The sequence below is a fragment of the Osmerus eperlanus genome, chromosome 1 (assembly GCF_963692335.1).
Source record: "Osmerus eperlanus chromosome 1, fOsmEpe2.1, whole genome shotgun sequence".
In the NCBI taxonomy this organism is placed as follows: domain Eukaryota; kingdom Metazoa; phylum Chordata; class Actinopteri; order Osmeriformes; family Osmeridae; genus Osmerus; species Osmerus eperlanus.
In genome coordinates, this window is record NC_085018.1 from 21,096,152 (window position 1) to 21,122,207 (window position 26,056).

Genomic DNA, 26,056 nt, shown 5'->3' on the forward strand with positions numbered 1-26,056 from the left:
TGCTCTTGTGTAGTGTGCAAAACCATGCACCATGTGCTGTCTGTCTGGAGGTTGAATTTGAAAAGAATATCTACATCCAAATCTAAAAACGACAACTGCATATATCCCAAATATGTAGAACTGGACAAGTTGTCAGCAGATGGCAGCATTTGGATTGATCCAGAAGAAGACCACTTACTGTAACACACTTGCAGTCGTACACTTAGAAGCCAGACGCACAACTGGTCGTTTGGACGTAGATTCATGAATAGTTAGGGCAAAGTTTGTGTTGTTGCTCTGATTGCAGTCTCAAGGTCTTGTATAGGGCTATGAATGTGTGTGTGTGATAGAGGCAGAGAGAGGAAGAGATAGAACAAGAGATTGCCTCCAATCAGCTGAAAGGTCCGTCGTGCTGCAAATCTCTCCCGAGGGATCTCGGGAGAGATTCTAAATGACTAAATGTAAATCTCATTTATGAAGGTTTTCCTGAATTTCAAATGCTCTACTGGGAATCAACTCTCCTTCAATAGTCAATTTTCAATCAGCTTTCCCTGAAGCTCATCATCCTCTTAAACCAACAATATGCAACTCAATTAGACCCACATGTAAATAGAACTGTTCAAGAGATAATGACTGCTTCTGTTTTCGTCCCGCTGGGATGCAGTGGTTTGTTGGTCTCACTGGGCTTTTAATAAGCCGCTCTAATGGGGACTCCACGCTACAGGACGGGAGATCAATAATGGACATACTCACCGCCCCCCTGTCAGGATACTTGCTCTCACCATCCATTATTCATCAAGTGGCCATACCAAAAGCAAGAACATCAAAAATGAGGGTTCAGAAGCTTTAGCTCTTTAGCTTTAACTTTACTCTATCAGAAATGAGAAGCTTTCTAACTATTTGTATATCCAGCCATCTACCCAATCATCCATCTGTATTCATGTATTCATGTATTCATCTGTCCAGTAGACACACTGAGGGTTATATAAAAGCATATGGAAAAGGAGGGGATGTAAATACATGTGCATGCTCATGCCCTGTAGGAGTAAAAACTAAACAACCTAGTAGAGAAAGAAGGGCATAAACAAATTGATGGGGAAAAAAGAAAAATTGCTGGGAAATTCTGAAGGAAAAAAACTAAAAACTTACAACGGAAAAAAAGGAAAAAAAGGAAAAAAAGGAAAAAAAGGAAGAAAGGAAAGAAAGGAAAGAAAGGAAGAAAGGAAGAAAGGAAACAAAGGGAGGGAGAGGTCCAGAATGTATTGCATTGGTAATTAGATAAAAACTCAACTCTCCAGGCGCAGCTCCCTAGCTCTGCCTCGGCTGAAGACCAGGCTGAGTAGAAGTCAGTTTATGAGCATGCTTAAACGGATCGATGTGTGTCAGCAGTTGTGTTGTTTACGATCGGGTGACATAAAAAAACAGTACTACTGTTGGATTTATACTTTATACAGACCATTAAGTTCAGATGGCACTGGAGTGACACCATCCTCCAGTGGACTCACCACGTGGATTACATCAGAGACAAACATCAGCTGACAGCTTTATCGTCTAGTTAGAATCTCCATGGAGACAAGTCTTGACCTAATCAACCCTTCTATACAGCCCAATGTCATCCCTCTTGAAATCTTTCAACAGTTCACACACACCTTCCACCGGCCTGAGTCACAGCAGATGTTCCTTTGGTCATGTCCAGTGAAGGCCAGGACCCGCAGCAGCAGAGCAGAGCAGAGCAGAGCTCAGTGCACTGCAGAACAAGACAGAGGCCTGCCTGGAACAGTGTATGCCACTTGACAGAGAGACACAGCGCTGCCCCAACCCATAGAGCCATGGCTCATTCAGGCCTCACGCTTTACTGACTGCTCACTGAGTTGGATCATTTTGTTTCCGGAGTTATATAAAGGCACGATGGAAAGACAATGTGTGCAGGTGTGTATGTGTGTGTGTGTGTGTTTCGTGATTCTTGAACGGGATGATTTTCAGAGCCCCATAATCGTGAGCTTTTGAACATATTCCATCATAAAATATTCACGCACAGCTGTGCCACTGTGGTTTAATGATGTCTCATCAACTCAAGCTCTTGTTTTGTTGAGGAAGAACTCAATTAATCCTGTTCTGGAATGTTAGGATGTTCCCACATTCTGTAACCCAATGACATACACAAGACAATAACGAGAGGAAGAAACATTTAACATTCGGCTGTGTCCCGGGCTTGTGATCTTAAAATAATCTTAAAATAATCTTGCATGTCAAGAAGACAAATAAAGTGCGAATCATTTCAATGCAAGTCTCAACTCAGCACTCTATTGATCACCACGACAGTAGATTGATGTTTCACTTCACAGTTGTAGCTGATACATATCCATTTAGAACATGCCTTTTTTCAAACACAAACCTGTATTAGGTTTCTTTACAGTACTGGATGTGTAAAAACTCTCAAACGTATATGATATGCTGTCATAAGTTTGTTATTATTTGATTGTATAGTATGAGTCTAGCATACAGTGGTTTGCATTGTGTACATGATGTATATATTACAATGCAGACTGCAAGTTGGCTTATGGCACTGTAACAGCAACCATACAGTCCAGCTGCCGTTCATTTCACACAAAGAGACCATGGATATACAGAAATATTCTACTCTACCCAGTTGAAGGGCTTTTGTTGAGGGCTGTTTTGAATTATTGTTCACTTCCTGGCTCGCCCTGCTGTCAAAGGCCTCCGCCACCAGCCCCTGGCCTCCTGAATGAAACCCAACCCAGCTCCAACACACACAACCGGGGCATGGTAACAACCAAGTCCTCCCCAGGCTCAGGCCCTCTCCATGCCTAGCCTGTTGTCACTCTCTCTGGGGGAGAACCCCCTCCTCCCTTCCCTCCTTAACCCATCGTGGAGCTCAGCCAGAGGCCCATTTGAACACTTCTTTAGAAAAGGAACTGACTATCCACTGCTTTAGAAACATTAACACGAACAAGAGACATTAGCATAGATTTGAGTGCCAGCGTGCGCTGCCTTGTACCAGGATGTAGGCTCTGAAGCTGATCTGAGACGGGGCTTAAGTCTGAGTGGGAGGAAGAGATCATTGAGGCTGTATAATGAAGTTAAGAACAGGGTGGGAGTTTTACTTAGTTTGAGAGGAATGGGATTTACAGTGAATACCAGAAGTTCATTAAACACTACAGTTGTAAGTGCTTTACGTGATGCAGCCCGTCAATTCATTGTCTCCTAATGGATTTGTCAACAGCAGAACAGCTAGGATGAAGTCACATGCTTATTTTATTAGGAAGTTCTAGGAAGATTGTAAAAGTACATGGTTTACAAAGATAACAACAACAGCAAAACAGCTGCCCAGACAGTGAGCACATGATGCACATCTTCTCACCATGGTAACCATGATCATCAAATGGCTTCTCAGTTGAGGATACAATGGCAGGCTCTGTGCTGCGGCATAGTCTTTGCATGGTTGGAATACCACAGTTCAGTCAGATGAGCGGCTTGAACGGAATCTGGGGTCAAATCTGTATTTCTTTCTGTCTGTCTGCCTGCCTGCCTGGTTGTCTACCTTCTTGCCTGCCTGTCTGTCTGTCTGGTTGCCTTGCTGCTTTCCAGTCTATCATTAAAGCCATATTTTCATGATTTTTGGATATCCGTGTCATGCTGAGATCATCATCAAAGTCCATAACATCCAGCACCCTTGGTAATTCCTCAACCTTGTGGACTTAATGAAGTGCAGACCAGATGTGATGGGTTCTGCCACACAGGAACAAAGCTCTTTGTTGTTACTAGCTGAGTGAGGGAGCCCGCTCTCCCTTCGTATGGAAGAGGGGAACCACCTGTGTCTCTGTGAGAAGGCCTCACGTGCTTTCCCTCAACCAATTTTTACACAGAAATTCACCATGTGTCTGACTGAAATCATACAAGATCGGGTTACCCACGGCGTAACAGAACAAATGTGTTCCATTAGCAATTCCCTCTACCAGCCACACAGCCCATTTCAGCTGGAGCAGCCAAGGGCTGAGCCCCTCATGGCCAGTACCAAGACTCAGAGGGGCCCCCTGGCTGCCTGGTGCAGAGGGAGGCCAGCCCAGTGGATTATGAAAACAACGTGATTTTAGTTATGTTGTCTTTGAGATTGATCGTATCAGAGCTGAGGATTTCCAACAGGCGTATCACTTAAAAACACCCTGTCAGAGGCCTCAAGGTTCGACTCGTAGGAAATGATCATTAGAGCCATAAAAAGATATATAGGGCCCACTCAGCCTGGTGTGTTTTGGACTGTGTCCACTCTGTGCTGGTTTCCCTGTGTGGTCCAGAGGGAGAAAGAGGGATTAGGCGTGTGTGTGTGTCTGTGTGTGTGTTCCATGCTTGAGTTTACATTAATAGAATAGACAAGGAGAGAAGGAAAGAATGTTGTGGAGTGCGACAGTTGATAAATGGTCTCAGAATTCAGTTGAAACTGTAGTTGAAACGGCTTCAGCTCATTTTTCTGAGCAAGAACACCCTCCCATCAGAAGGTAATAACCAGATGTCAAACTGTGAGAACATGTGACCCACCATTGTCAAGTTTACACAAATGTTACCCAACTTGTAGTAAATGTTGAGCTCATGGTTTGTGGTGAGAATGCACCAAGGCTGGTGTGGGTAAACCCTGTCTGTTTACCCTGTTGAGTGTTATGTGTCATGACACTCAACAAGGCCAAGCAAACAAAGGAGCACATGGACAGAGTGAGACAATAGCTCCCTCTGAAGCCACTGCGTGACAGGTATTTCAAGGTTGAGAGAAATACACAGCGTTGGTGGGGGGAAGGGTGGTCTTGGGAGGGTCATGAACAATTGCAATTGATAACTTTTTACAATATGTCAAAACTGTATTATATGTCTGTCACAAAAAGCTGGTTTGTTTGAGTATAGCACAACAAGTCAAACCATGCCACGATAAAATCTGCAGTTCATTTTCTATACTGTGTATACAATTTCATACTGTGCAAACTCCTCTCTACACATTGAAACCATTACATCTTACTGGCGATTCAATGCAATAAACTCAAAGTATCTTCAATGATCAGACGTGTGCATGTTGTCCTGTCATTCCTCCCTGTGTGCCGTGCCCTTCCTCTGTATTCAGTTTGCTCCAGCTGTCCTGCTGTCAGAGTTGGAAAAGTGCCTGGGCGGGCTGGGAGGGACGGCCGCATGTCTTGCATGTGGTCTGGGAAAGCGTCCTTGAGTAATCACATGTGAAATCTGAGGAGAATCTAAAACGGTGGCTTTGCTGAGGCGCATGTAGAGCACCCTGGAATTGGGAAGAGCCCTGACACAAACTGTCTGTGAACGTCTCCACTCTTCTGGAGCTACGTGTCTGATCTCCTCATTTCACCCGCTGTTTCCATTGTTTTCTTCCATACTATACAGCATGGAATCTAGGTAGATTCCATGCTGTATAGTCCAGGGGCGTAGCCAGAATAATCTTTTTGGGTAGGCCTAGGAAAATATGGATAGGCATCTTTTCAGTTTTTTTACTTATTTGCTTTGCGATGTGCATAATTTTTCGGAGATATTTTCGTTTTTGGGTAGGCCTTCGAACTATTTGGGTAGGCCTGTGCCCACCCAGGCCTACCCGTGGCTACGCCTCTGTTATAATCATGGCCATTTCTGTAGTTAAATAAAGTACTGTACAGTATTGTATTTGTTCTGTGATTCAATTAGCATAAGAACACAGTTGTTCCATGCTTGTTCAGGGTCTGTTCAATAATTAATTACAAGCATGCTACATATGTTTACAATCAGGGCTGAAAACGAACTTCTTTCCTCACTGTCCCAGTACCGTCCCTAAGGGCAAAATGAATCGTCCCAAACTGAACTTGACCTGTCCCAAAATGTAAATTCTTTGGATGTTTTCCCCCCCAAAAAATATAGAGGCCTAAAAACTAAGTTTGCTAGCGGGTTGGAATAAATGTTAGCTGGTAAGTAAGTAAGTAAGTAAGTAAGTAAGACTTAATTTATATAGCACTTTTCATACAAGAATTGCAGCTCAAAGTGCTTTACATAAAATCAACAAAACAATAATACAAGTGTTGATCTAAACTAGCCGCACTATCTGCGGTCTCTCGAATCCATCTTAGATCCGAGCTGCCACTTGCAGTTTCTAATACACAAGACAAGACAAGGTAAACATGAGGAAAGAGGAGGAAAAAAGGCAACACCCAGACAATGCTCCTAGAGGAGTACAGTGTGGGAACAGACAAAAACCTCAGCACATAAGTACAACAACATTTACAAAAACAGGCGAAGGCGTTGGATGGGGGTGGGGGGGTGGTGATATCTGTAGTAGGTGAAAGTTAATGTGTGAGTAGGTCTGGGTTGGCGCCCTCGACCTAGGCCACAATCAGTCCGATTCTCCCTATGCAGATTGTGTTGGCCAGGAGACATCCTTGGTCATGACCCAGGCAGAGACCAAACCACAGATGTCGGTGGGGGGGGGGGGGGGGGGGGGGGAGGGAAGAGCAAGATAGTCTCGCTTCAGCGCTCTCCAGGGGAGTTGTTTTCCAGCGACGGCCTTGGCCAAGGCCTGTGCTGGTAGCTAGCTAGTTTACGCATGATGGACAGCTACTGTTTGACGAAGCGCGACCGCGCACTGTAGAGCAGCGCATAAAACAAAGCAACGCTTGTAATGTGAATAAATTGTTCATAGTTTAAGGAATTTTCATTAGAGCTAAATGTGATGATGTGGTCAATGCATTTTATATTGTTATGGTCTATCATCCCAAAGAAGTCTCTGTTAAACTGTCGCAGACATCTAGTCTGTGTTGAACTGTCCCAGAAATCTTTTTCATCAAGCTACCCTGAATAACCCCTGACCTGAGCGGGCCGGGGCCAGGTTGAAACCCTCTGGGCTCCCTTAAGGTTCAACTTTAACACTGACACAACCTCTAGATTGTGTCATCATGTTCAATGCCAGCGTGTCGTATTTCAAGTGGGTGGAAGAGCTGAGCACTTAGGGTTCCTGTCTTGCTCTAAAGCCTTGTTGTGTTGGATTGAATTATTCAGCTATGCTTCAACATGGGCCACATGACCAAGCCTAGACATAGCCAACAAGTCATCATGTGCTCTCTCTCTCTCTCTCTCTCTCTCTCTCTCTCTCTCTCTCTCTCTCTCTCTCTCTCTCTCTCTCTCTCTCTCTCTCTCTCTCTCTCTCTCTCTCTCTCTCTCTCTCTCTCCTTCTCTCTCTCTACCTCTCTCCTTCTCTCTCTCTTTCTCTCTTTCTCTCTCTCTCTCTCTCTCTCTCTCTCTCTCTCTCTCTCTCTCTCTCTCTCTCTCTCTCTCTCTCTCTCTCTGTCAGCCTTTCTCTCATTCAAACATGTACACAAGCATGTAAACAAAGTAATTGAAACAACATTTCAATGCCAGTTTGAGAGTTCGTAAACACATCTTGATCGACTTGTTTTAGATGTCAACAACGCCTGTTGAAAAAGACAAAATGGTTGGTTGGCATCCAAATGGATAGATTTTCATTTCCTGCAGTCGCCCTTAGACCTTTGTACTATATAAATTTAGTTGAGCAAAAATGATTTATTCTTTATTGTGTTGTGGTATATAGTACAGTATAGAAATAAATATGGTATGGTCTAAAAGACAGATACAAGATGGGAGCTATCTAAGTGGTGTGTTACATAACTGGGTATGCAGTGTTACAGTTTTTCTCAATTGTTTACACACAAATACTGGTACTTGAGACACAATGACCACAACATGTAACTCATGCACCAACCCCATGAACCAATTCTGCTAAACTACAAGCACAATTCCTGCTTTACACTCAAATTGCAGTTCTAAAACACACTTTTTTCAAAACACTACACACAATTCTCTGCATTTGGCACAATTTTCATGAAGAAAATCTTTTGTTTTCACAAGGAACACACTGCCATTCAAATACTCACACTGACTCATCGCATGGACAAACACCTGTCACACAGTTTTACAATTAGCAATCAGAGCTTTAGCATAAAAGGGCAACAGGTGACCTCTTCTGTTTTTGAGCAATGGATGCCAACACTGGAAACAGAGGCAGAGGAGTGAGAGTAAGAGGAGGAGGACGGGGAGGACGAGGATGAGGAAGGCCAAGGACCATAATCTCTGATGAGATCCGAGCCACTTTGGTTGACCATGTAGTCAACCATGGTCTAACAATGAGGGAGGCTGGGCAAAGAGTACAGCCAAATTTGAGTAGGTACACTGTAGCATCCATCATCCGGACTTTCCGAAATGAGAATAGGTAAGAAATCTACTCTCACTACAAAATTGCAGTAGGCCTACTGCATATCAATACAGTACTCAATGAGTACAGTAGTACAGTATTGCCTTTGGACTGTTCTGTAGGACTGTAAAAATAAAGTATGTTTCAAGTATTTGGAAAATGTATTCCTACTTTGTATTCCTTTCACAGTATTTACAGTATTTTACTATTTGTTTGGCAGAACTGAAAGATTACCAACATAAGGTGGTCGGGAACGTCTTTTGTCTCCTGAACAGGAAACTGAAATCATGAACATGGTCCTAGAAAATAACGCCATAACATTACGGCAAATACAAAGAAAAATAATAATAATGTAACTGTATACACTATACAGTAAATTATTCTGTTGTTTTGTATGTAGACCACTGTATGTGCAACTTTGTGTTGGTTGGGATGTACACTGTGTACATTGTTTTTCTGGGAAAAATACGTAAAATATATTTGTTACCGTGTATTTCTGTGTTCTGAGTATAAAAACAATATTCTCAATATTTTACAACACACTTATGTATGTACTGTCTGTAGTAAATGTAACACTGAACAAAAAAGGCCTAACTCACTATGATGAATGAAGTGTTTTCCACTCATCATAGTGTTTTACATTGAGCACATCAGTGTTCAAATGGTTCTTATAAATGTCTATTCATATGATGGTTTGTGTTTGTCATTTGAAAACAAAATACCATTTTGAGATTAAATAACATTGTTTTGAATGTTAAGTTTAATTTTGCAGGAGAAGTGAGGGGTTTTGCCCATTGTGTGTGTGTTTTTTTGATTTGTGTGTAGAGTTCTGAGAGTATGAGGTATGCATTCAGAAAATGTGTGTAACCAGTCGAGAAAAACTGTAACTGTCACATCACACAATATATTTGTTTAATCAAATATCTACCACTCATTACATAATCTGGATATGCTGTAGTCTTCCACTGTTTTGACAGTGTACACGTCAATTCAAATAATGGGATATTCTGTTCTATTACCAGTCCCAAAGAATACTCACTGGGTTCCCCAGAGGCACCAACAGCTTTTGAAAACCATTCAAGAACATTCCTTATATGATGACCCACGTCAGGGACCTGTGGGCGTCACAGGAACCGCTCGTAATGTGGACAGACCTGTTGATCATGACAGTGGCCCGGGATACACATTCTGAATGACAGTACAGGTGACAGTACAGGTGACTCCTTGTCTTCCAACCTAGTAACAGGCCCCCTCTCTGACTATGTTCCATGGTAAACGTGTTTGCATCTACAAATAAAGGCGTGTCTGATATTCATGGTGTGGACACAATTTCAGAGAGTCACGTGATCGCAAATGTCTGTTACCCAAGATGTTTTTGTATAATGACTTTTTGTTTTGAAGAATGGGACACATTTACACTAAACTCATGTATATTTGTGACATTAGAGCTGATATACCTCAAACACTTTGACTGGGAGAATGTAGAAAAAATACTTTATTGCTTGGGACATGGGCCTCCATATTTTACTCAAGCGTTACTCAATATGCTGAGTAACGCTTTTTTTCCACTGGAAATCATACTTTTTGGCAAAGGTTTACCTCAGAGACTAGAATTATGTGGCTCCTCATTTAGATTGAAAGATTATGGAATTAAAAAGACCCTTCACATTGCTGTCCAGGTCACAAAATAGCCTACAAAAGTACAGGTCACATGTTGCCAAGAGAACAGTCAGACCACAACGAAAGCACTTATAGAAGTTCCTGTCATTGCCTATGGCCCGACAGTTTTCATAAGTAGTGCTGGATAATCTGATGGCCTTTTGGTGAGAGCTATTCATCTCTAATCTGGAAGGGCAACACTGTGCTTTGCAGCGCTGCTTTAGTTTAAAAAACGGATTTCTCTCTCTCCTTCTCTCGTTCCCCTCTGTGGATATACGGACAAGTAAGGCATTATCCTGTCACAGAGGAAAAGCTGATTAAAAAGACATCTGAGTAGAAAATGACCTTCTCGTTTACAGGTTTTTGTTATGTTGTGGTGAAAACAGGGATATCATGGTAAGGTCAGTGTCTGTGTTATGGAAGGTACGGCCACTGGGTTCTAGCATGTTCTATGGTCATAGAGAACAACAACAAAACAAATAGTCCTTATTGTTCATATGATGACCTCATGGGTATTGTATGATCGTCAGGATTAGAGAATCTAATGATGGATTGAATATATTAAACTCAGCAGAAGAAAATGCTCATGCACAACAACATTTATTCCTCTCTATGTGAATACAACATCTGTATCTGACAGGATAAGCCAAAAGGCATTAGCAAAGCTTTCACAATCTCTTCTGAACGTGATCTTAGTAAAGACTCCATTGGAACTATTGGATCTACATACTGGGCAGACTAGAAACGTCAATCTAATCTGCATCACAATAACTATACAAACTATTTGGAACAAATACATTAATAGATCTGGGCTGTGACAGTGCTTCTAGAGTGTTGGGATGTGTGTGTATGCATTAGTGTGTGTCTGCGTGTGTGTGTTCACCGAACGAGGTTTGCAAGATCCAGTAAAAGGTCATCTGAGCTCCTGTTGGCAGCCGTAGGCCACATCACATCATAAAGTCTCCCTCCATCTCCCTCCACTTCCCTCCACCATATCTCCATTTCCCTCCACCTCCCTGCATCTCCCTCCATCTCCCCTCACACGGCATAGAGGTAGGGTCTATGACAGCCATGGCTAATTTAGAACCTCACTACCCTAATGCGATTACTCTCTCACCTCCTCTCTCTCTCCCTCTGTCTCTCACTCTTTCTCATTCTTTTTATACCTTCCATCCTAGCAGATCAAGTTAGCATCTAGAACTGCACATGAAGGAGGGAATAAACAGCAGCAGTGGAACATTGAAGGACTGTACAACCCCTTCTGATTCTGTGTTCCAACAGTATTGTCTTCTCTGCAGGGACCTGTAGAGGTGCATTCATCACAGTCGGTGATGTCGCGGTGATGAATAGAGCTCTTAATGTGTTTAGTTACTTGTGTGTGGATGTCTGAAAACCCTTCATCACTGTGTTCGGATGTGTGCCAATGCACACAATCGAAAAGGGTGATGACAATATTTTCAATGAAGACTAACTGACCTGGAAAACAGACTGAGCCAGTTCAACAAAAGAGACATATGAAAAACAGTGTGGTTTCACCCAAGCCTGTCCAAACCTGTTCCTGGAGAAACACTCTCCAACACACCTGATTCTAATAATTAACTGGTTTATAAAATGAATGACTTTATTTGCAACTGCTGGAGTAAAATAAATAATAATAATAATGTAAAGGAACAGGGACAGAGAGACCATCCCCTCCCTCTAGATGTTCTGTCATGCTCAGATGATACAGCAGCCGATGTAAAGAACAGTGATTTAATGAGCATGTACTAAGATGGGGTCTTGACATTCTATGAATAGAAGCTTTCAAGAACAGGGCTGACATGTATGTATTCTATGGATGTGTGTTGACTTATGTTCTATGTTCTCTAACTCATGTATTATCCATGGTGAAGTTGACCAAATGTATGAATACAGATAGCATTTAAACCGATGCATTATTTATTGTTAGGAAGAACAACATTGTTCTGTGGGTTACAGTATGTCCTCAACAAAATGATGGTATGTTTCCGTATGTGCAAGACAGATCGAAAGAGGGATAAAGAGAGAGAGGGAGTAGAGAGATACATAGATATAGAAGGAGAGACCAAGACATAGAGACAGATAAACCATGAGATGTACACCATCTCTGACAGACCATGGAGTCGTTGACAAGTTTCAAACTGCACTGTCAACAGCCTTGCTATGTTTGTTGCATCCTGTCCAACTTACTCCAATCAAGAACAATCTACATAATACTTTCCCAAGCAGCGCACAGCCTTGGAAATGAGAAACATGAAATGTTGCTTTTCAAATGAGATCCTTCATGTCTGCTACACTGTGTGACACTAGGGCATCGATTCAATCTACCTTGAGAATGCATTTGGTGCACTCATGCTCTGTATATTAGAAAGCAATAACTTTATTGCAGATGACAAATATGCAGTACGGTGGCCATTAAAAAAGCAGAGTTCTCCTGGTCATACACAGCTTCCTTCTTCCTCACTCCACACCTGAAGAAGTTGTTTCAGTTTATACTTCCTGTTGTATTCTCTCTTCCAAGAATGAGGCAGCAGTCTTTCACTGATCAAGCCCTGTGTGATGCAATAACGGACAGTATTTTGGTTTTGTAACGGTATGCATGTTTAAGCAATTTTTCCAGTAGTAGAGTTACTGTGTCATGCTGTCACAATGTGTGATGAGCTGCTCCTGCTGCGCGTGTGTGACTGGAGGATGGCCGGGGACGTGACAAGGTTCGGGGCTTAAAAGCACCCACTCTGTTTCTCCGTCCCATCCAGGCCAACGCTTTCCCTCCCCTGGGACGAGGAGTACTTTGAATTTTATTTTTAGGTTGGAAAACGCTCATTGGCTTTTCCCTAGGTGAGAGGCCCAGCCCATCTGATCCCATCAAACAGCGTGCTCACGTCCCTGTGTCTCAACACAACTGTCTAATGCCTGCTCTCTCTCCATCTCTCTCTCTCTCTCTGCGGTGGGAAAAGGGAATGAGAATGATGGTATTGACATCCTCATGCACATCTACTTTCCTTTCCATTCAATGATTGTTTTGTGTTTGTATTTTATTATTCATTTTTTGAAGCATTTTGAATCACTAACACTAGTAAACACGTAGTTTATAAAGAACATGAAAGATTGATATTTCCTGTAATGCAAATGGTCAGGTAAAATAGGTAATGTTTCAACCAAAAAAATGTTTAGTTCCTTGTCCTTTCAACGTAGCCTACTAAGAAGATTTGAGGTTTGTCAAAGGAAAGAACTGTGGTGCTGTCTATTCTGAATAACATTTTCAACAATAGTTTATAAATGTGTAGAGATTGCTTTTGACAAAAGAAAATATGAAAAGCCAATTTCACACAACGTCGGTAGCATGTACCTTACCGTAGTGGAGCTTTAGGACCCAGTAATAAGTGTAGTCAAGATATCCCCGTGGACTCGGTGGGGAGAGGACGCATGCGCTCACTTTACTATCAGCATATCCCGATCAGTCGGAGTGGGATGAATTTTAACACAACACACGACAACATTGTACCTGCTTAAAGGAGACGTTATCGAACTGAAACCACCAACCAAGTCGCTGGAATAGTATTAGGAAATAGCAAACGTATGAATTTTGAGAGAATATTTTTTCAAACAAAGTGGTTTCAAAAAAGAAACTCCGAAAGGATATAATAAGTGGGGAGTGCAGGCGTCTGTAGGATTCTGACAACCGTATTTAAAATCTATAAAAGAGGATTAAACGGCTAAGATGTTCCGAAGATCAGAAAAATAGTAGCTTCCAATTAACGCCAGCTGGTGAGCAGTTCCTTTGAAGTCGTTCGTCGGACAAGAATGGCTTGATTGTTTTTGTATGATGGGGAAAAAATGACAGCAGCACTCATGCTTCAGGCAAAGAAAAGGAAAGTTTGCTGCTTTTAAATAGAATAGGGCCTATATCATTTTGTGAGATACTTTGCCTTCATACTTGTCGGAGAGACCACCTGTTTTTTGTTGGATTTTATTCACAATGTCCAAAGTGATACAAAAGAAGAATCACTGGACCACCAAAGTTAACGAGTGCGCGGTCTGCAAAGATGCTCGCGGTGACTTGAATGTGCCATTGCTTGGTGGCGCGGAGAATGGAGAGTTTGCTTATATCGGGCAAGTTAATGAGGATATAGTGGTTTACCAAAATGGAAAACTGTCGGAAGGGGAGTTATTACTCGAAGTAGAAAACCTCTCGATATCTGGATTGCCTCTATACGACGTACAGACAGTAATAAAGAACTGCAAAGGTCCCGTCAGATTGAAAACAGTCAGACAAGGTAAGTCGCAACGGCGCCACTTCTGTGTACGTTTGTCAGCTATTTGAGTGAGACCATGATAAGTTTGAACTTCTATGTTTACATTCTGGTTTAGCCCTCATGAAATTATTCATTTCATAAACACTCTCAACACCAATTCCTTTTTTTCATGATCATTTATGAATTAATTAATAGTTTGACGGAGCAGGCTTTGATCTTTTACCCATAAGGCACTTATTGACTGACGTCTTCTCCAGCCCTTGGACTACAATAGTAGCTCACAGTTTGACTATTCATAGTCAACTTGAGTCAGCGTGGGTATACGATTTGACGCTGAAGTACAGTGACAGTCCACCCGCTGGGAGCATGCCAACAGAGATGCTCTCAACCACCCAGGACCAGCTTTATTCCTTCATGACAGATTTCATAACTTTTTACTCAGGAATAGGAGCGAATTAAACGAAGCACACACCGGCATGTAGCCTATCGGTATGTCTGGAACCAACTTGACCCACGGCTCTTTTAGTTAACCCTTGTGCTGCCTTCGGGTCACATGACCCAAAGGTTCATAACGAACCATCGTTGTGTTTACCCAATTTTACCCAATACAAAAACAAATAAAAATAATTTTCTTTTAACCTTCGCAATGTGGAGGGTCTGAGACAGCCCGACGGTTAAAAGAAAATGCTTCACTTTGTTTTTGTATGCGGTAAAGTTGTCACAATACGACGGTGGGTAACAATGACTGATGGGTCAGAATGACCCGAAGAGAACACAAGGGTTAACATCTTTTTTTGCTGCTCAGCTCCTATCCTAATCTAGTAGGCTTCCAGCCTACAACAGAGTATGTACACATGGTTTCGGTTCCTGTATTATTCACAGTGTGGCCTTTATTGTCTGCTCCCCCTTACAGTATGTGCAACTCAAGACAATATCAGGAAATTCAGCCAATCAACTCCTGCTTAGTTTTGAACATACCATTTCCAGGTCCTGTCTGGGGGGATACCATGGCGATTAGATCACATGACAAAATTCAATTTCAGATTTTAATAATTCATACAGTCTGGGGATATGTTCTCCCTAATCAGTCTTAATTGGTAAAATATGTTTGGCAACAAATGCCATCTATAAAGTTTATATGGCTTAATTGTACCCAATGGGCCTGTCATTTTCACACAGTTTAATTAGCCAAAATAATAGCAGTGAGTCCTATACAGTTACACTACACTTTTATTTAGTCCTTGAATCAGAAAGGAGACTGAAACTACTGATAGCAAAGTTTGTTCAGGGTTGAACACTGGGGAAACACACACACATACTGTACACACACAGACACACACACACCTCACTGTGTGACTGCCACTGTGCTGCCATGCACGTTTCTATTCACTGTCAAAACCTCTGGGAAAATCATTAACTACATTATGTCATTTCCTCACACATTCCCACAGTACCTGCTTTTTTAAAGGAACCATTACTGTATCCTTACATCTCTCTCATTTTCTCTCTCTTTCATTGATTGGTATTTAGTAGTACACTTTTGATTGAAAAGCTTGAGCTACAGAATCACAATTGTCTTGTGCTAGATGGGTCGACCCAACTGAACGTGTTCACATTTCACACATAACTGACACCGGCATGCTACTGAGGTATTTGTTATTTACAGAGACTTACAGAGACCAATGAGAGAGGATTGGTGGAAGTTAAGTCTGTTTGTACTGGGATCCATAGCCTCCTGGACATGGAGACAGGCAACAGAATCGTGAAATCCAGCATGGAGCACCGGGGTGAAAGGTCAGGGCAGGTCACGCTGGAGGTATTTGGTGTCTGGGTCACGTCAGAACGTTGTCTGACGGGTCTTAATCCCTGGCATAGTCCCAGTAACTCAGGCTTTTACTGGCCTACTCAGACAGAGAATCCTTCATTCGTGTGAGGAAGAGAGGAGAGGCAAAGTGGCTCATTTACAAGGCTCAGCTTTTTCAGCTACATGGTGACGTGGGGCTTGCGTGATGAACGGTGCAAGCTCAGCAGATTTGAACTGTGTTGTAAATTGTATGGGTAGAAAATGGACTCTTTTTCTCTGTGTGGTGTGAGTAGCGAGCTGGTGCTCTGGTTCAGATTTATTGAAGTGTATTAACTGTAGGTGGTACGGAGGGAATGTCTCCGGTTTGCTTTGCATGTGGAAGCGTTTATTTCCTCTTCCTCTGCGTGACCCCCCCACCCTCCCCCACCTTTGTACCAGAGAGATAGAAAGATAGAAAGTGTGTGAAAGAAAGAAGTAAAGCAGCATGTCTCCATGCAATATTTACTTGAAGTTGCTTTTGGTGTGCTTGTAAGTGTGTGTGTGTCTATCCACCAATAAGAACAAAGTAACTAATGACCCATGATATGTAGTGCTCTAAGAAGTGACCTGCTCTCTAAATCCTCCTCAGACTGTTGTTACTCTGTCCCAGGATCGTTAGTTTTCCACTTGAGGAGCCTCTAATGTATTCACTTGTGTTAAGAATGAATGCAAATGTGTTCCTCTTGGCTCTTGTTACCACACACTCTCTCCGACAGAATAAGAGGAGCTCCTACTGCCTGACTACAGTAATGGAAGCTACCAGAGTAATGGAAGTGTAAAGTGCTGCGTTGCCCCAGGTTCCGCTGGTCTCTGACATACTGCAGGGTTTGAAATAAACTTTATTTTTATTTTTATTTTTTTTACTTGGTACCACTGGTGCTCCCAACTTAAAAAATGTAGGAGCACCAGCAAAAATTTAGAAGCACCCACCCATATGAACATTTTCATAGTGTCTTTTCAGCTCTTCAGATTTTGAGCGCGATTTAGCTCCCCGTCACGTGACAATGGAGTGATTGACGTCTAAAATCTGCATTTAAATTAAGAACTTAAAGATTAAGTTGAACTGGTTAATGGAACGTTGGATAGAACGGTGGACTGGTCACTGTATCAGCTCACAGCAGGCACGTACTGTGTAGTAGGCTAATTAGCGAGCGTTTTGTAAAGACATTAAAACGGATCGCACCATAACGATTATGTGCATTGGCACAAATACTCCCAAATATATTTTGAGGTTGCACAGATTTCAACAATTTCAAGACCTGTACTGACATGCCATGGGACTGGAGCACCAATGAAAATGTTCAAAAGCCAGTGAAGTATGCAACAATGTCAATGCAGGCTTCTGTTAAGGTTTATGTGGTGAGAGGGTTGTCATTTAGGAAGGGGAGGATGGGTTCTTGGTCTTGGCCCTCAATGCAGGCCTGGACTGAACACCACGTGCCCTAAACTATCCGTACTCTGTCTGGTAGAGCCCAGCAACCCTGAGAACTGCTGTCAGTCATGTACAGTCCCTCAGCCTGCTCCGTACCAACACACCACAACATCCAGCTCCTCCAGGCTCATCCCTCTCCAGTCCCCAGTCTCTTTTGAATGTCACGAAATCTTGAGATATTTCCCTGAGCTTAAACTCTTCGTCTTACTTTCGTTCCCAGAAGCATCTATGGCCCATCCAAAGTGATGGCTGATATGACAAATCTTCTCACTAGGCCTCTGCTTATTCCCACCCTATCACTGCAGCTGTCTCGTTAGCATAATCCCACAGCTGTGAGGTACAGTGAGTTAGCGTCACAAGCTAGCAGCGTCAGAGTGGATGGCACACTGAGCAGAGAGGGACATGAGGAGTTGGCTTCCTAGGTCTCTTCTCATACTTACTGTCCATGAACACTTTCAAGAGCCTTTTTGGCAACTCGGATCAAACCAGCCTCTTGACATGGAACATCTTGCGTCGAAATATCCCGTTGTTTTTGGGTCTGTGAAGAGAGAGTTGGCCCAGCCATCCATTAGGACAACAGCACAGTTGTTGACAGAGTTGGCTGACCGTGGACAGCTGTGCTCCTGTGAAGCAGGAGGGTGTTCATGTGCATGCCTGGAGAGAAGGAGCATGACGCAGGCTGACGTGGCGATGCCCTCCTTCAGCTTGGCCGGTGTTTACCCCGATGACACTCTTCCCCTCGTGGCCACAGCAGCAGCAGGAAGGACTGGTGCAAGCAGACAGCAGTGTCAGGATGTGCCCTTGTAGGACGGGATGCATTCTGGAATTTTCCAGGGTTAGGGATTGTTAAGTGTTTTTTTTTTTCCTTTTCTCTACCTTCATCCAGAGCACTCTCTAGAGTCTGAAGTTGTTTTTCATAGAAATCAATAATGTCCATTGGCTGTGATTAAGTAATCAGTGCGCTGAAAATGTGCTTGCTTTTACTTGTGTCCAGGAAATCCATGTGTTTGTGTTATTATTCAGTCCTCTGGAGAGTCTGTTTGTTTTCAACAATTTTTTTTTTTTTTACCTTTAATTACGGTCGGGCCAGAGCTCTGGGGTCTGATTACACAAATCTCATTAACGCAAAGCCCCTTACACACACACACACACACACACACACACACGCATACTGTATTCATACACATGCTCACACACAATTTCCCGCCTCAAAGATGCTGACGCGCGCGCACACACACAGACTTAGGGGGTATCTGTGGGATTTGAGTAAGGGCCAGTCTTGACTAAGAGGATTTCGACATGAGTCGGTTTTCCGCCGTGGGGAGCAGACAGCACACGCACTCCTGTGTTTTGGTTCGAAAAGCCACCAATGGGGAGGCATGGCTCAGACCAGTCAAAAGAGTCAAACAGTCTCACGCTGTCCTATTCTCTCTTCTTCTCTGTTCCCTGCCTCTTAGCGTCTCTCCATTTGTTCATCTGTTCTCCGTTCTCCCTCATCTCTTCATGCGGTCTCTTTGGTTTGCTTAGTGCCATGATGAGAGACGGTTTTTAAATGTCTTTGTGAACTGGCTTCAGTGTTACCACTTGGCTCTGCTTCTTGTTGTGTCCCTATGAAAGGACTCCTCCATAATGGTCTGGTCATGACAGGACAGTATGTTGGTTGGGATCATAATGACAGTTTTATATACTATAGAGACGTTGTAATGTCTTTTGACAGGGGGGAAATGACTTCTTTCCCCAGCCCCTAAAACAAAAGAAGAAACAGATGTAATCAGAACATGTGTTAGTGTTTACACAGGAACGGTGGAGATCCAAATGACAAACGGCATCTCTTTTGTCATCGGTGTCTATCCAGACAGTATTCTATTAATCACCCTGCTTACGTGATCAGGCATTAGCACACTTTCCAAGCCAATTTGCCATTTAGTCTACAACAAAATGTCAGTCTTTATTCATCACAGTTATTCATTCAGGCTCATTGGCAGTCACTTCCAATTACCTAGAGACACGCACAGTGTGTGTGTGTGTGTGTTTGTGTTGCTTGAGGGCTCAACTCTAGATCTCCCATCTGGTCATCTCAGGCACTGTGATTCAGACCAGTGTTATGGTTGTGTTGATTGAGAAAGCATGTGGTAATTGGCTTGAAACTGTTGGTGCGCCCGACGACTAAGAGCTGAATTGTACGTCTGATTACTGCTTTTACAGAAGCTACATAGGTGGGCCAGACAATACGTCCTTCCAGCTAGTAGAACTGCAGTCCACAGCACCTCATGTGACTCACTGTAGAGCTGTCCTTGTGGACCTCCGGTTCCACATCCCTGGGACAGATCTGTGAGGTTGTCTAGGCTTGCCCTTCTCCAGTCATGTGTTCCTGTGGGCCAGTAACGCTTTTATCAACACCCTATAAATGTCTGAGCCCTTGACTGTCTCTGCAAGCGCCTGACACCTTCACATACTCATACTGTTGACCTGGAAACCAAGTGGGAAAAACCCGTCGCTACGGATACCATGGTTGAGCACAGGCCATCAGAGCAATGTTTTCTTTTCACCATCATCATTAGCACAAATGATGGCAGGGTCACATTGCCTACTTTTCAGATGTCATTACCTGTTTAGAAACACTCGTCTTCATCGGTGTTTCAGCACAACATCCAACGGTATAGATTTGATATAAATGGAAATGAGTCAAGAGGAATTGGCCCAGTCTATGCCTGTCAGATAGATGTGTTCCAGACTCCCCCCCCCCCCCCCCCCCCCCCCATGCTCGACTGCAACGTCTACGCCATCCAGCTGATCTGATTGGCAGTGGTGTGACCGTCTGTTTCCGTAGCGACTGGTGGGTGGCGGAGGGAGGGCGGAGACAGACAGGTGCCAAGAGTCACGCCAAAGGCGTCCTCCTGATGTTCACGCACTGCCCTCCCTCTTCCCTGCATCCCTCTCTCCCTCGTCTTTCATCTGTCCCTCTGAAAGACTTGCGAGGTAAGCAGACCTTTTGGTGTTCTGGTCCAGAGACAGAGAGAGACAGAGAGAGACAGAGAGAGACAGAGAGAGACAGAGAGAGACAGAGAGAGACAGACAGAGACAGACAGAGACAGACAGAGACAGACAGAGACAGACAGAGACAGACAGAGACAGACAGAGACAGACAGAGACAGACAGAGACAGACAGAGACAGACAGAGACAGACAGACAGAGACAGAGACAGACAGAGACACACAGACAGAGACAGACAGACAGAGACAGACAGACAGAGACAGACAGACAGAGACAGACAGACAGAGACAGACAGACAGAGACAGACAGACAGAGACAGACAGACAGAGACAGACAGACAGAGACAGACAGACAGAGACAGACAGACAGAGACAGACAGACAGAGACAGACAGACAGAGACAGACAGACAGAGACAGACAGACAGAGACAGACAGACAGAGACAGACAGACAGAGACAGACAGACAGAGACAGACAGACAGAGACAGACAGACAGACAGAGACAGACAGACAGACAGAGACAGACAGACAGACAGAGACAGACAGACAGACAGAGACAGACAGACAGACAGAGACAGACAGACAGACAGAGACAGACAGACAGACAGAGACAGACAGACAGAGACAGACAGACAGAGACAGACAGACAGAGACAGACAGAGACAGACAGAGCTGTGGTGCTGAACTTTGAAGTTTCCTCTTGGTTCTGTCACACACACACACCTCACACGAGCACACTCATCCTTTCCCCGAGAATATGTATGACAAGAAGTCTTTCTTGTCTTGCTTTGTGACAGCAGAAACAGCAGGTGGTAAGACGTTGTGTTGGCCAGCCCACCACCGTGTTTCTCTCAGTAGGTTGGTGTGTATCAGCAACAGGTTTTTACATCCACTGGCTTCGGCCTAGTTCTGTTTAGCCTCTACTGCCACAGTCGGCCATAGAATCTATCATAGAGAAGGTACAGTACAGCCCAAAAGCATCAGTTCACTTTTACTTCTGTGGGGGAATTTTCCAACAAAGTCCGGTATGCATAATCTTCCTGGCATAGACGTTTGTTTTGACTGAGTAGGGAAGCGTTCACTGATTGTCAAACAAAATCTCTCTCTCTCTGGAATGGGATCGCTCCCTAGCCAAGCCTATCATTGTAGAAGCACACCTAGAATAGACTACATATTTTTTCTCCCTCTTTCACCATTTCTCACCATTTTCATTCTTTCTCCTAAGGAAAGATTCACCCACACTAATGCTTTTGTTAGAGATGACAGGGACCATACCTATGACATATTGCCCCAATCTGCTTAATACATAAAGAATCACCTCCCTGATACTCTAAGCATTCATTGGTGAAAACGGGAGAGGAGATTGCCAGTACACACAGACAGTCCTCCTAGTCCTCTGGCTCTACTGGGCTCTAACGCTCATAAATTAGAAAGGGAATCTAATTTCCCTCCTGGCCTCTCTGAGAGCTGCAGTGTGCTTTAAGGCGGGAGTGTGTGTGCGTGTATGTGTGGGGGTGGGGGGGTTCGTTTGATTTGAATTCTTCCTGATGTAAATGGCCTGATATAGGCAGTTCCACTGAAGACTTGAGACTCCATTTTGGCTTTGGCCTAGTTGGGCGCTGACTCATCCAGACTGTGTCTGTCACTCTGACTAAGCAGTAATGGCACAGGACATATGCCAGGCCTGCTTGACATGACTAATGTCTCAGGGGTTCTAGTGTCAGGATGGGGTGTCTGAAGCTCTCAGGCACACACAGAACCTCAGACGAGTGCTCTGTGAGAACTCCCCAGCCATCCGTGAAGCACCACAGCAGGTAAACGGTACCTCTCTCCACGACCCAGCTAGCTGCTTCTGAACCGGACTCCTCTGAAGTGAGAGGCCCTGGCAGCTAGATTAGACTCCCGGCCTGTTCTGAAGTTCTGTTGAAATCTCCAGAAGTGCAGCATCAGAAACATCTTTCACATGTTTGTCAGTCTGTGTTGTGAAGCTCTGTTCTGACTCCTTAGTAGGAGCTTCTCTCATTGCGTCTGTGAAGAGGAAAACCAGAGCGTGTCTTCTTTCAGTGCTCCACCACTGTTCTGTGTTTCTGGTTCCTGTCATGAGTAGCTGAAACGTGTCTGTCACTTCAGGCCCTGTAGAGCTAAGCAGGAGGAGGTGCTCTTGTCTCGGAGGAAAGAACCACATCCACCTTGTCAGTGACAACCTGTCTGAAGGACTGACTCTGAATACAAACACACCAATGAGAAGACTGACGGAAAAAAAACAGACCGTAAATCAGTCAGTCAGTGAGACAAACTGTCAGTCAGTGAGACAAACTGTCAGTCAGTGAGACAAACTGTCAGTCAGTGAGACAAACCTTTCAGTCAGTGAGACAAACCTTTCAGTCAGTGAGACAAACCTTTCAGTCAGTGAGACAAACTGTCAGTCAGTGAGACAAACTGTCAGTCAGTGAGACAAACCTTTCAGTCAGTGAGACAAACTGTCAGTCAGTTATTTACGATGCTGACTGGAGGGAAGAGCAGACTGGAGGTTGTGTGCTGGAGATGTTTACAATGTCAACAAGCTGAAGGGAACTACGTAGCATGGATGGAATCCTGCCTGGCTAGTTATGGGTGTCTTCATCCTAACGTCTCTCATAATCGAGCCCTGGTGGTTAATCAGTTACACGGGGAGGACTGGAAGAACCTAACATTATCAAGTCACTCTACACTGTAGCCTGCAGTCTAAAGATTCTATTGTTATCTTATTGTAATGTTCTTACATATACGAATATTATGTATATTGTTTCCACTGAAGTGTCAACATGTCATAAACCAGAATGGAGAGACCCGTGTTTAGAACAGCTAGGGACGTTTCGGTCGGAATATCTCAGATAAAGATCACCCAACTGTCACTTTACTGTGTGTGTGTGTTTAATGCTGACGTCGTCGCACCTGTTCCCAAGGCAGAGCCAGTCTGACAGGTTAGGGTGAAACTGCAGCATACCTGGACCTTACATGGGTAGCAGGTGAAAGGGGATTGTCCACCTGAGCCTGCAGTGCCAGTTTTCAGGAAGGAGGGGCTGACCCCGAGGCCCAGTGTTTGATGAAGCATTACACTGGAGACCTCCTCCTCCCTCTGTTCTTCTTTCCCTGCTAACATCCGTTCCCCAAGGGCCCCTGCAGCCTGCATCTTTCCAGCCCTTTCTGACCTGCCCACTGAGCTTTACATACCAAACACAAGCTATTCAGTTCAGTCATTCAAGACTTTGAGTATCCCCTTTAGCCTTGACTTTTTTTTGGAGCGTGGAAAGACAATGACAGGCCCTGGTTCCTCATCCCCACCCCCATTCCTCGCGGTGTTGTGTGTGTGTGTAAACATGCCGTTCGAGTTGATTGAAGTCAGGCGGCCTGGTAACCACAGCAACAGGCCCTAAACCCGAAGTAGTGACTGACTGCTAAACAAAACCTCCAGAACGGTATGATCTGTCTGGAAGCCGGCTTTAGAGGTAAACAAGAGTCCTGTTTTTGCCCCTGTCCTGTTCTGTCTTGTCTAGACCTGCTGGCAATAACTTTAATTTGTATATATCTTCTTTATATAATACAATCTTATATAACGGAGTATTATCAATGTCTTTTAGAAGGCGTTCTAGAAATGAAGACTCATACTAATCCCTGCCTGTGAAGCACCTCTCCGCCTCAGTCCTCCTCTGGTAGATAAGCTCAGCAGGTTCCTCCTGACTCCTGGGAGACATCTGCCACAGCTCCCTCTAATCCCCCACACTCTGGAGGAGATTTGCATGTGGAAGGAGAAGGATGCGGGTAATGGACTTACTCCAGTCAGATCTACTGATGTTCTCCATCCCGTGTTTAATTACTCCAGCTCTGCGCTGCAGTTTAAAACCATGAATGTTGAAGTTCCTATGAGGCTGTGGAGAGCTCGGGAACAACTGGTTAGAACAGGATTTCAGATATAACAGAAGGATCACTTCTAATTCATTGGCTCTGGACTCGTACTGTGCACAATGACAATAAAGGGGAGTCAGGTGGCTGAGCGGTGAGGGAATCGGGCTAGTAATCCGAAGGTTGCCAGTTCGATTCCCGGTCATGCCAACTGACGTTGTGTCCTTGGGCAAACTTCACCCTACTTGCCTCAGGGGAATGTCCCTGTACTTACTGTAAGTCGCTCTGGATAAGAGCGTCTGCTAAATGACTAAATGTAAATGTAAAGTTGAATCTAATCTACTTAACTACAACCCAGTGCTATCTGCTAGGAAGGGCCAGGCTGGAATGTCCAATCCGAATGTTTGTGCTGCTAGAGGGAGTTCACCTCTTTAAGGAGAGGAAGAAGGGGCACATCCACCCTCTGTGTTTACATCCGTCACATGCACACACATGCAGATGGAAGGGAAGTTAAGTTGAAATGTAGCTATCAAACTAACTTTTCCACAGACAAATAATGTCACGTAGACAAGGGTTAGACTTTTCCAAAGAAATGATGGAGTTGGTTGGCAGACGATTAAAAAGCTCAAATATGCTACTTTGTTCTTCTTGGCTTATTTTGTGTGTGTGTGCGGCTGTACTTATAGTGCCAAAAGTGTCATCACCTCCCAAATTCACATAGCAAAAAGGCACAAACTGTCATCAAATATGACTGCTTTTGTGTTGCTTTTTTTATATGGCTTTATTTTTTTAACATGGCTCTGTTTCCTCAGTCCTTGAATACGTTTGAATCTACCCTTTGCAGTCTTCCATGGTAGTGTAGTGTAAGTGAGTGAGAGCACAGAGATACGTGCTCATTCCTCAGACTGGCACCCTCCATCACCTCCTCTGGATCTGGTCAACTGAGGGCAAGTGGGGCACCCTGACCCGATCAGCGATCGACATACCCTACGCTCTCTCCTGTCTACTGGAAGCAAATAGTGGAGGCGTAAGCCCAGAGAAGTGTGTGTGTGTGTGTGTGTGTGTGTGTGTGTGAGGTAAGTGTGCGTATTCTTCTGGTCTATTTCTCAGGCATCATTCTGCCCGGCTAGGCGCCAGCTGTACTCTGTGGACTGTGTGATGTTTTGGTACAGGCTACCTTCCTATAGCACACAGAGCCAGAATCAGGCCCAGAGAGCAACATCCACGGTCATGAGTCAGGTCTCTGTTAATAGCTGCCTGAGACACTGGGCTTGTGGGCCTTTGTCTCATTCTCATGGATCGTTATGGATGATGTAGACCAGTGGTCTTCAACCTTGGTCCTCAGGGCCCACTGTCCTGTATGTTTCCCTGCTCCAACACACCTGATTCTAATGAAGGTAGTTATCAGGCTTCTGCTAGCTTGGTAACGACCCATTCTTTTGAATGAGGTGTGTTGGGAGCCATCTAAAACGTACAGGACAGTGGGCCCCGACCCGGGTTGAAGACCACTGGTGTAGATTGTATATGATGTGTTCTACACATTAAGTTCACTCAGCCTTTGTGTGTCTGTGTTGTGTGTATTGGAAGAGTTTCAGGCTGTAGTCAGATCAGTTGTTAGGGGATGTGGTCGTCTCAGTTTGGCTGAGTTTGACTGTGTGTAGCAGCCTGCCTGTCTGCCTGCCTGACGAGTGGTAGTGTGAGCTGTCTGTCTGTCTGTCTGTCTGTCCGTCCGTCTGACTT

The 26,056-nt window shown here is 44.1% G+C and overlaps 1 protein-coding gene across 1 annotated transcript in view; it reads left to right on the forward strand.

Annotated features, from left to right (window-relative positions):
• Nucleotides 1-13,364: 13,364 nt before the first annotated feature.
• magi1b (membrane associated guanylate kinase, WW and PDZ domain containing 1b) overlaps nt 13,365-26,056 on the forward strand; it is an 87,403-nt gene continuing 74,711 nt past the window's right edge. The window contains 1 exon segment of the mRNA XM_062469840.1: nt 13,365-14,187. Within this exon segment, the coding sequence (XP_062325824.1) occupies nt 13,890-14,187 (298 nt within the window). The 5' untranslated portion in view covers nt 13,365-13,889.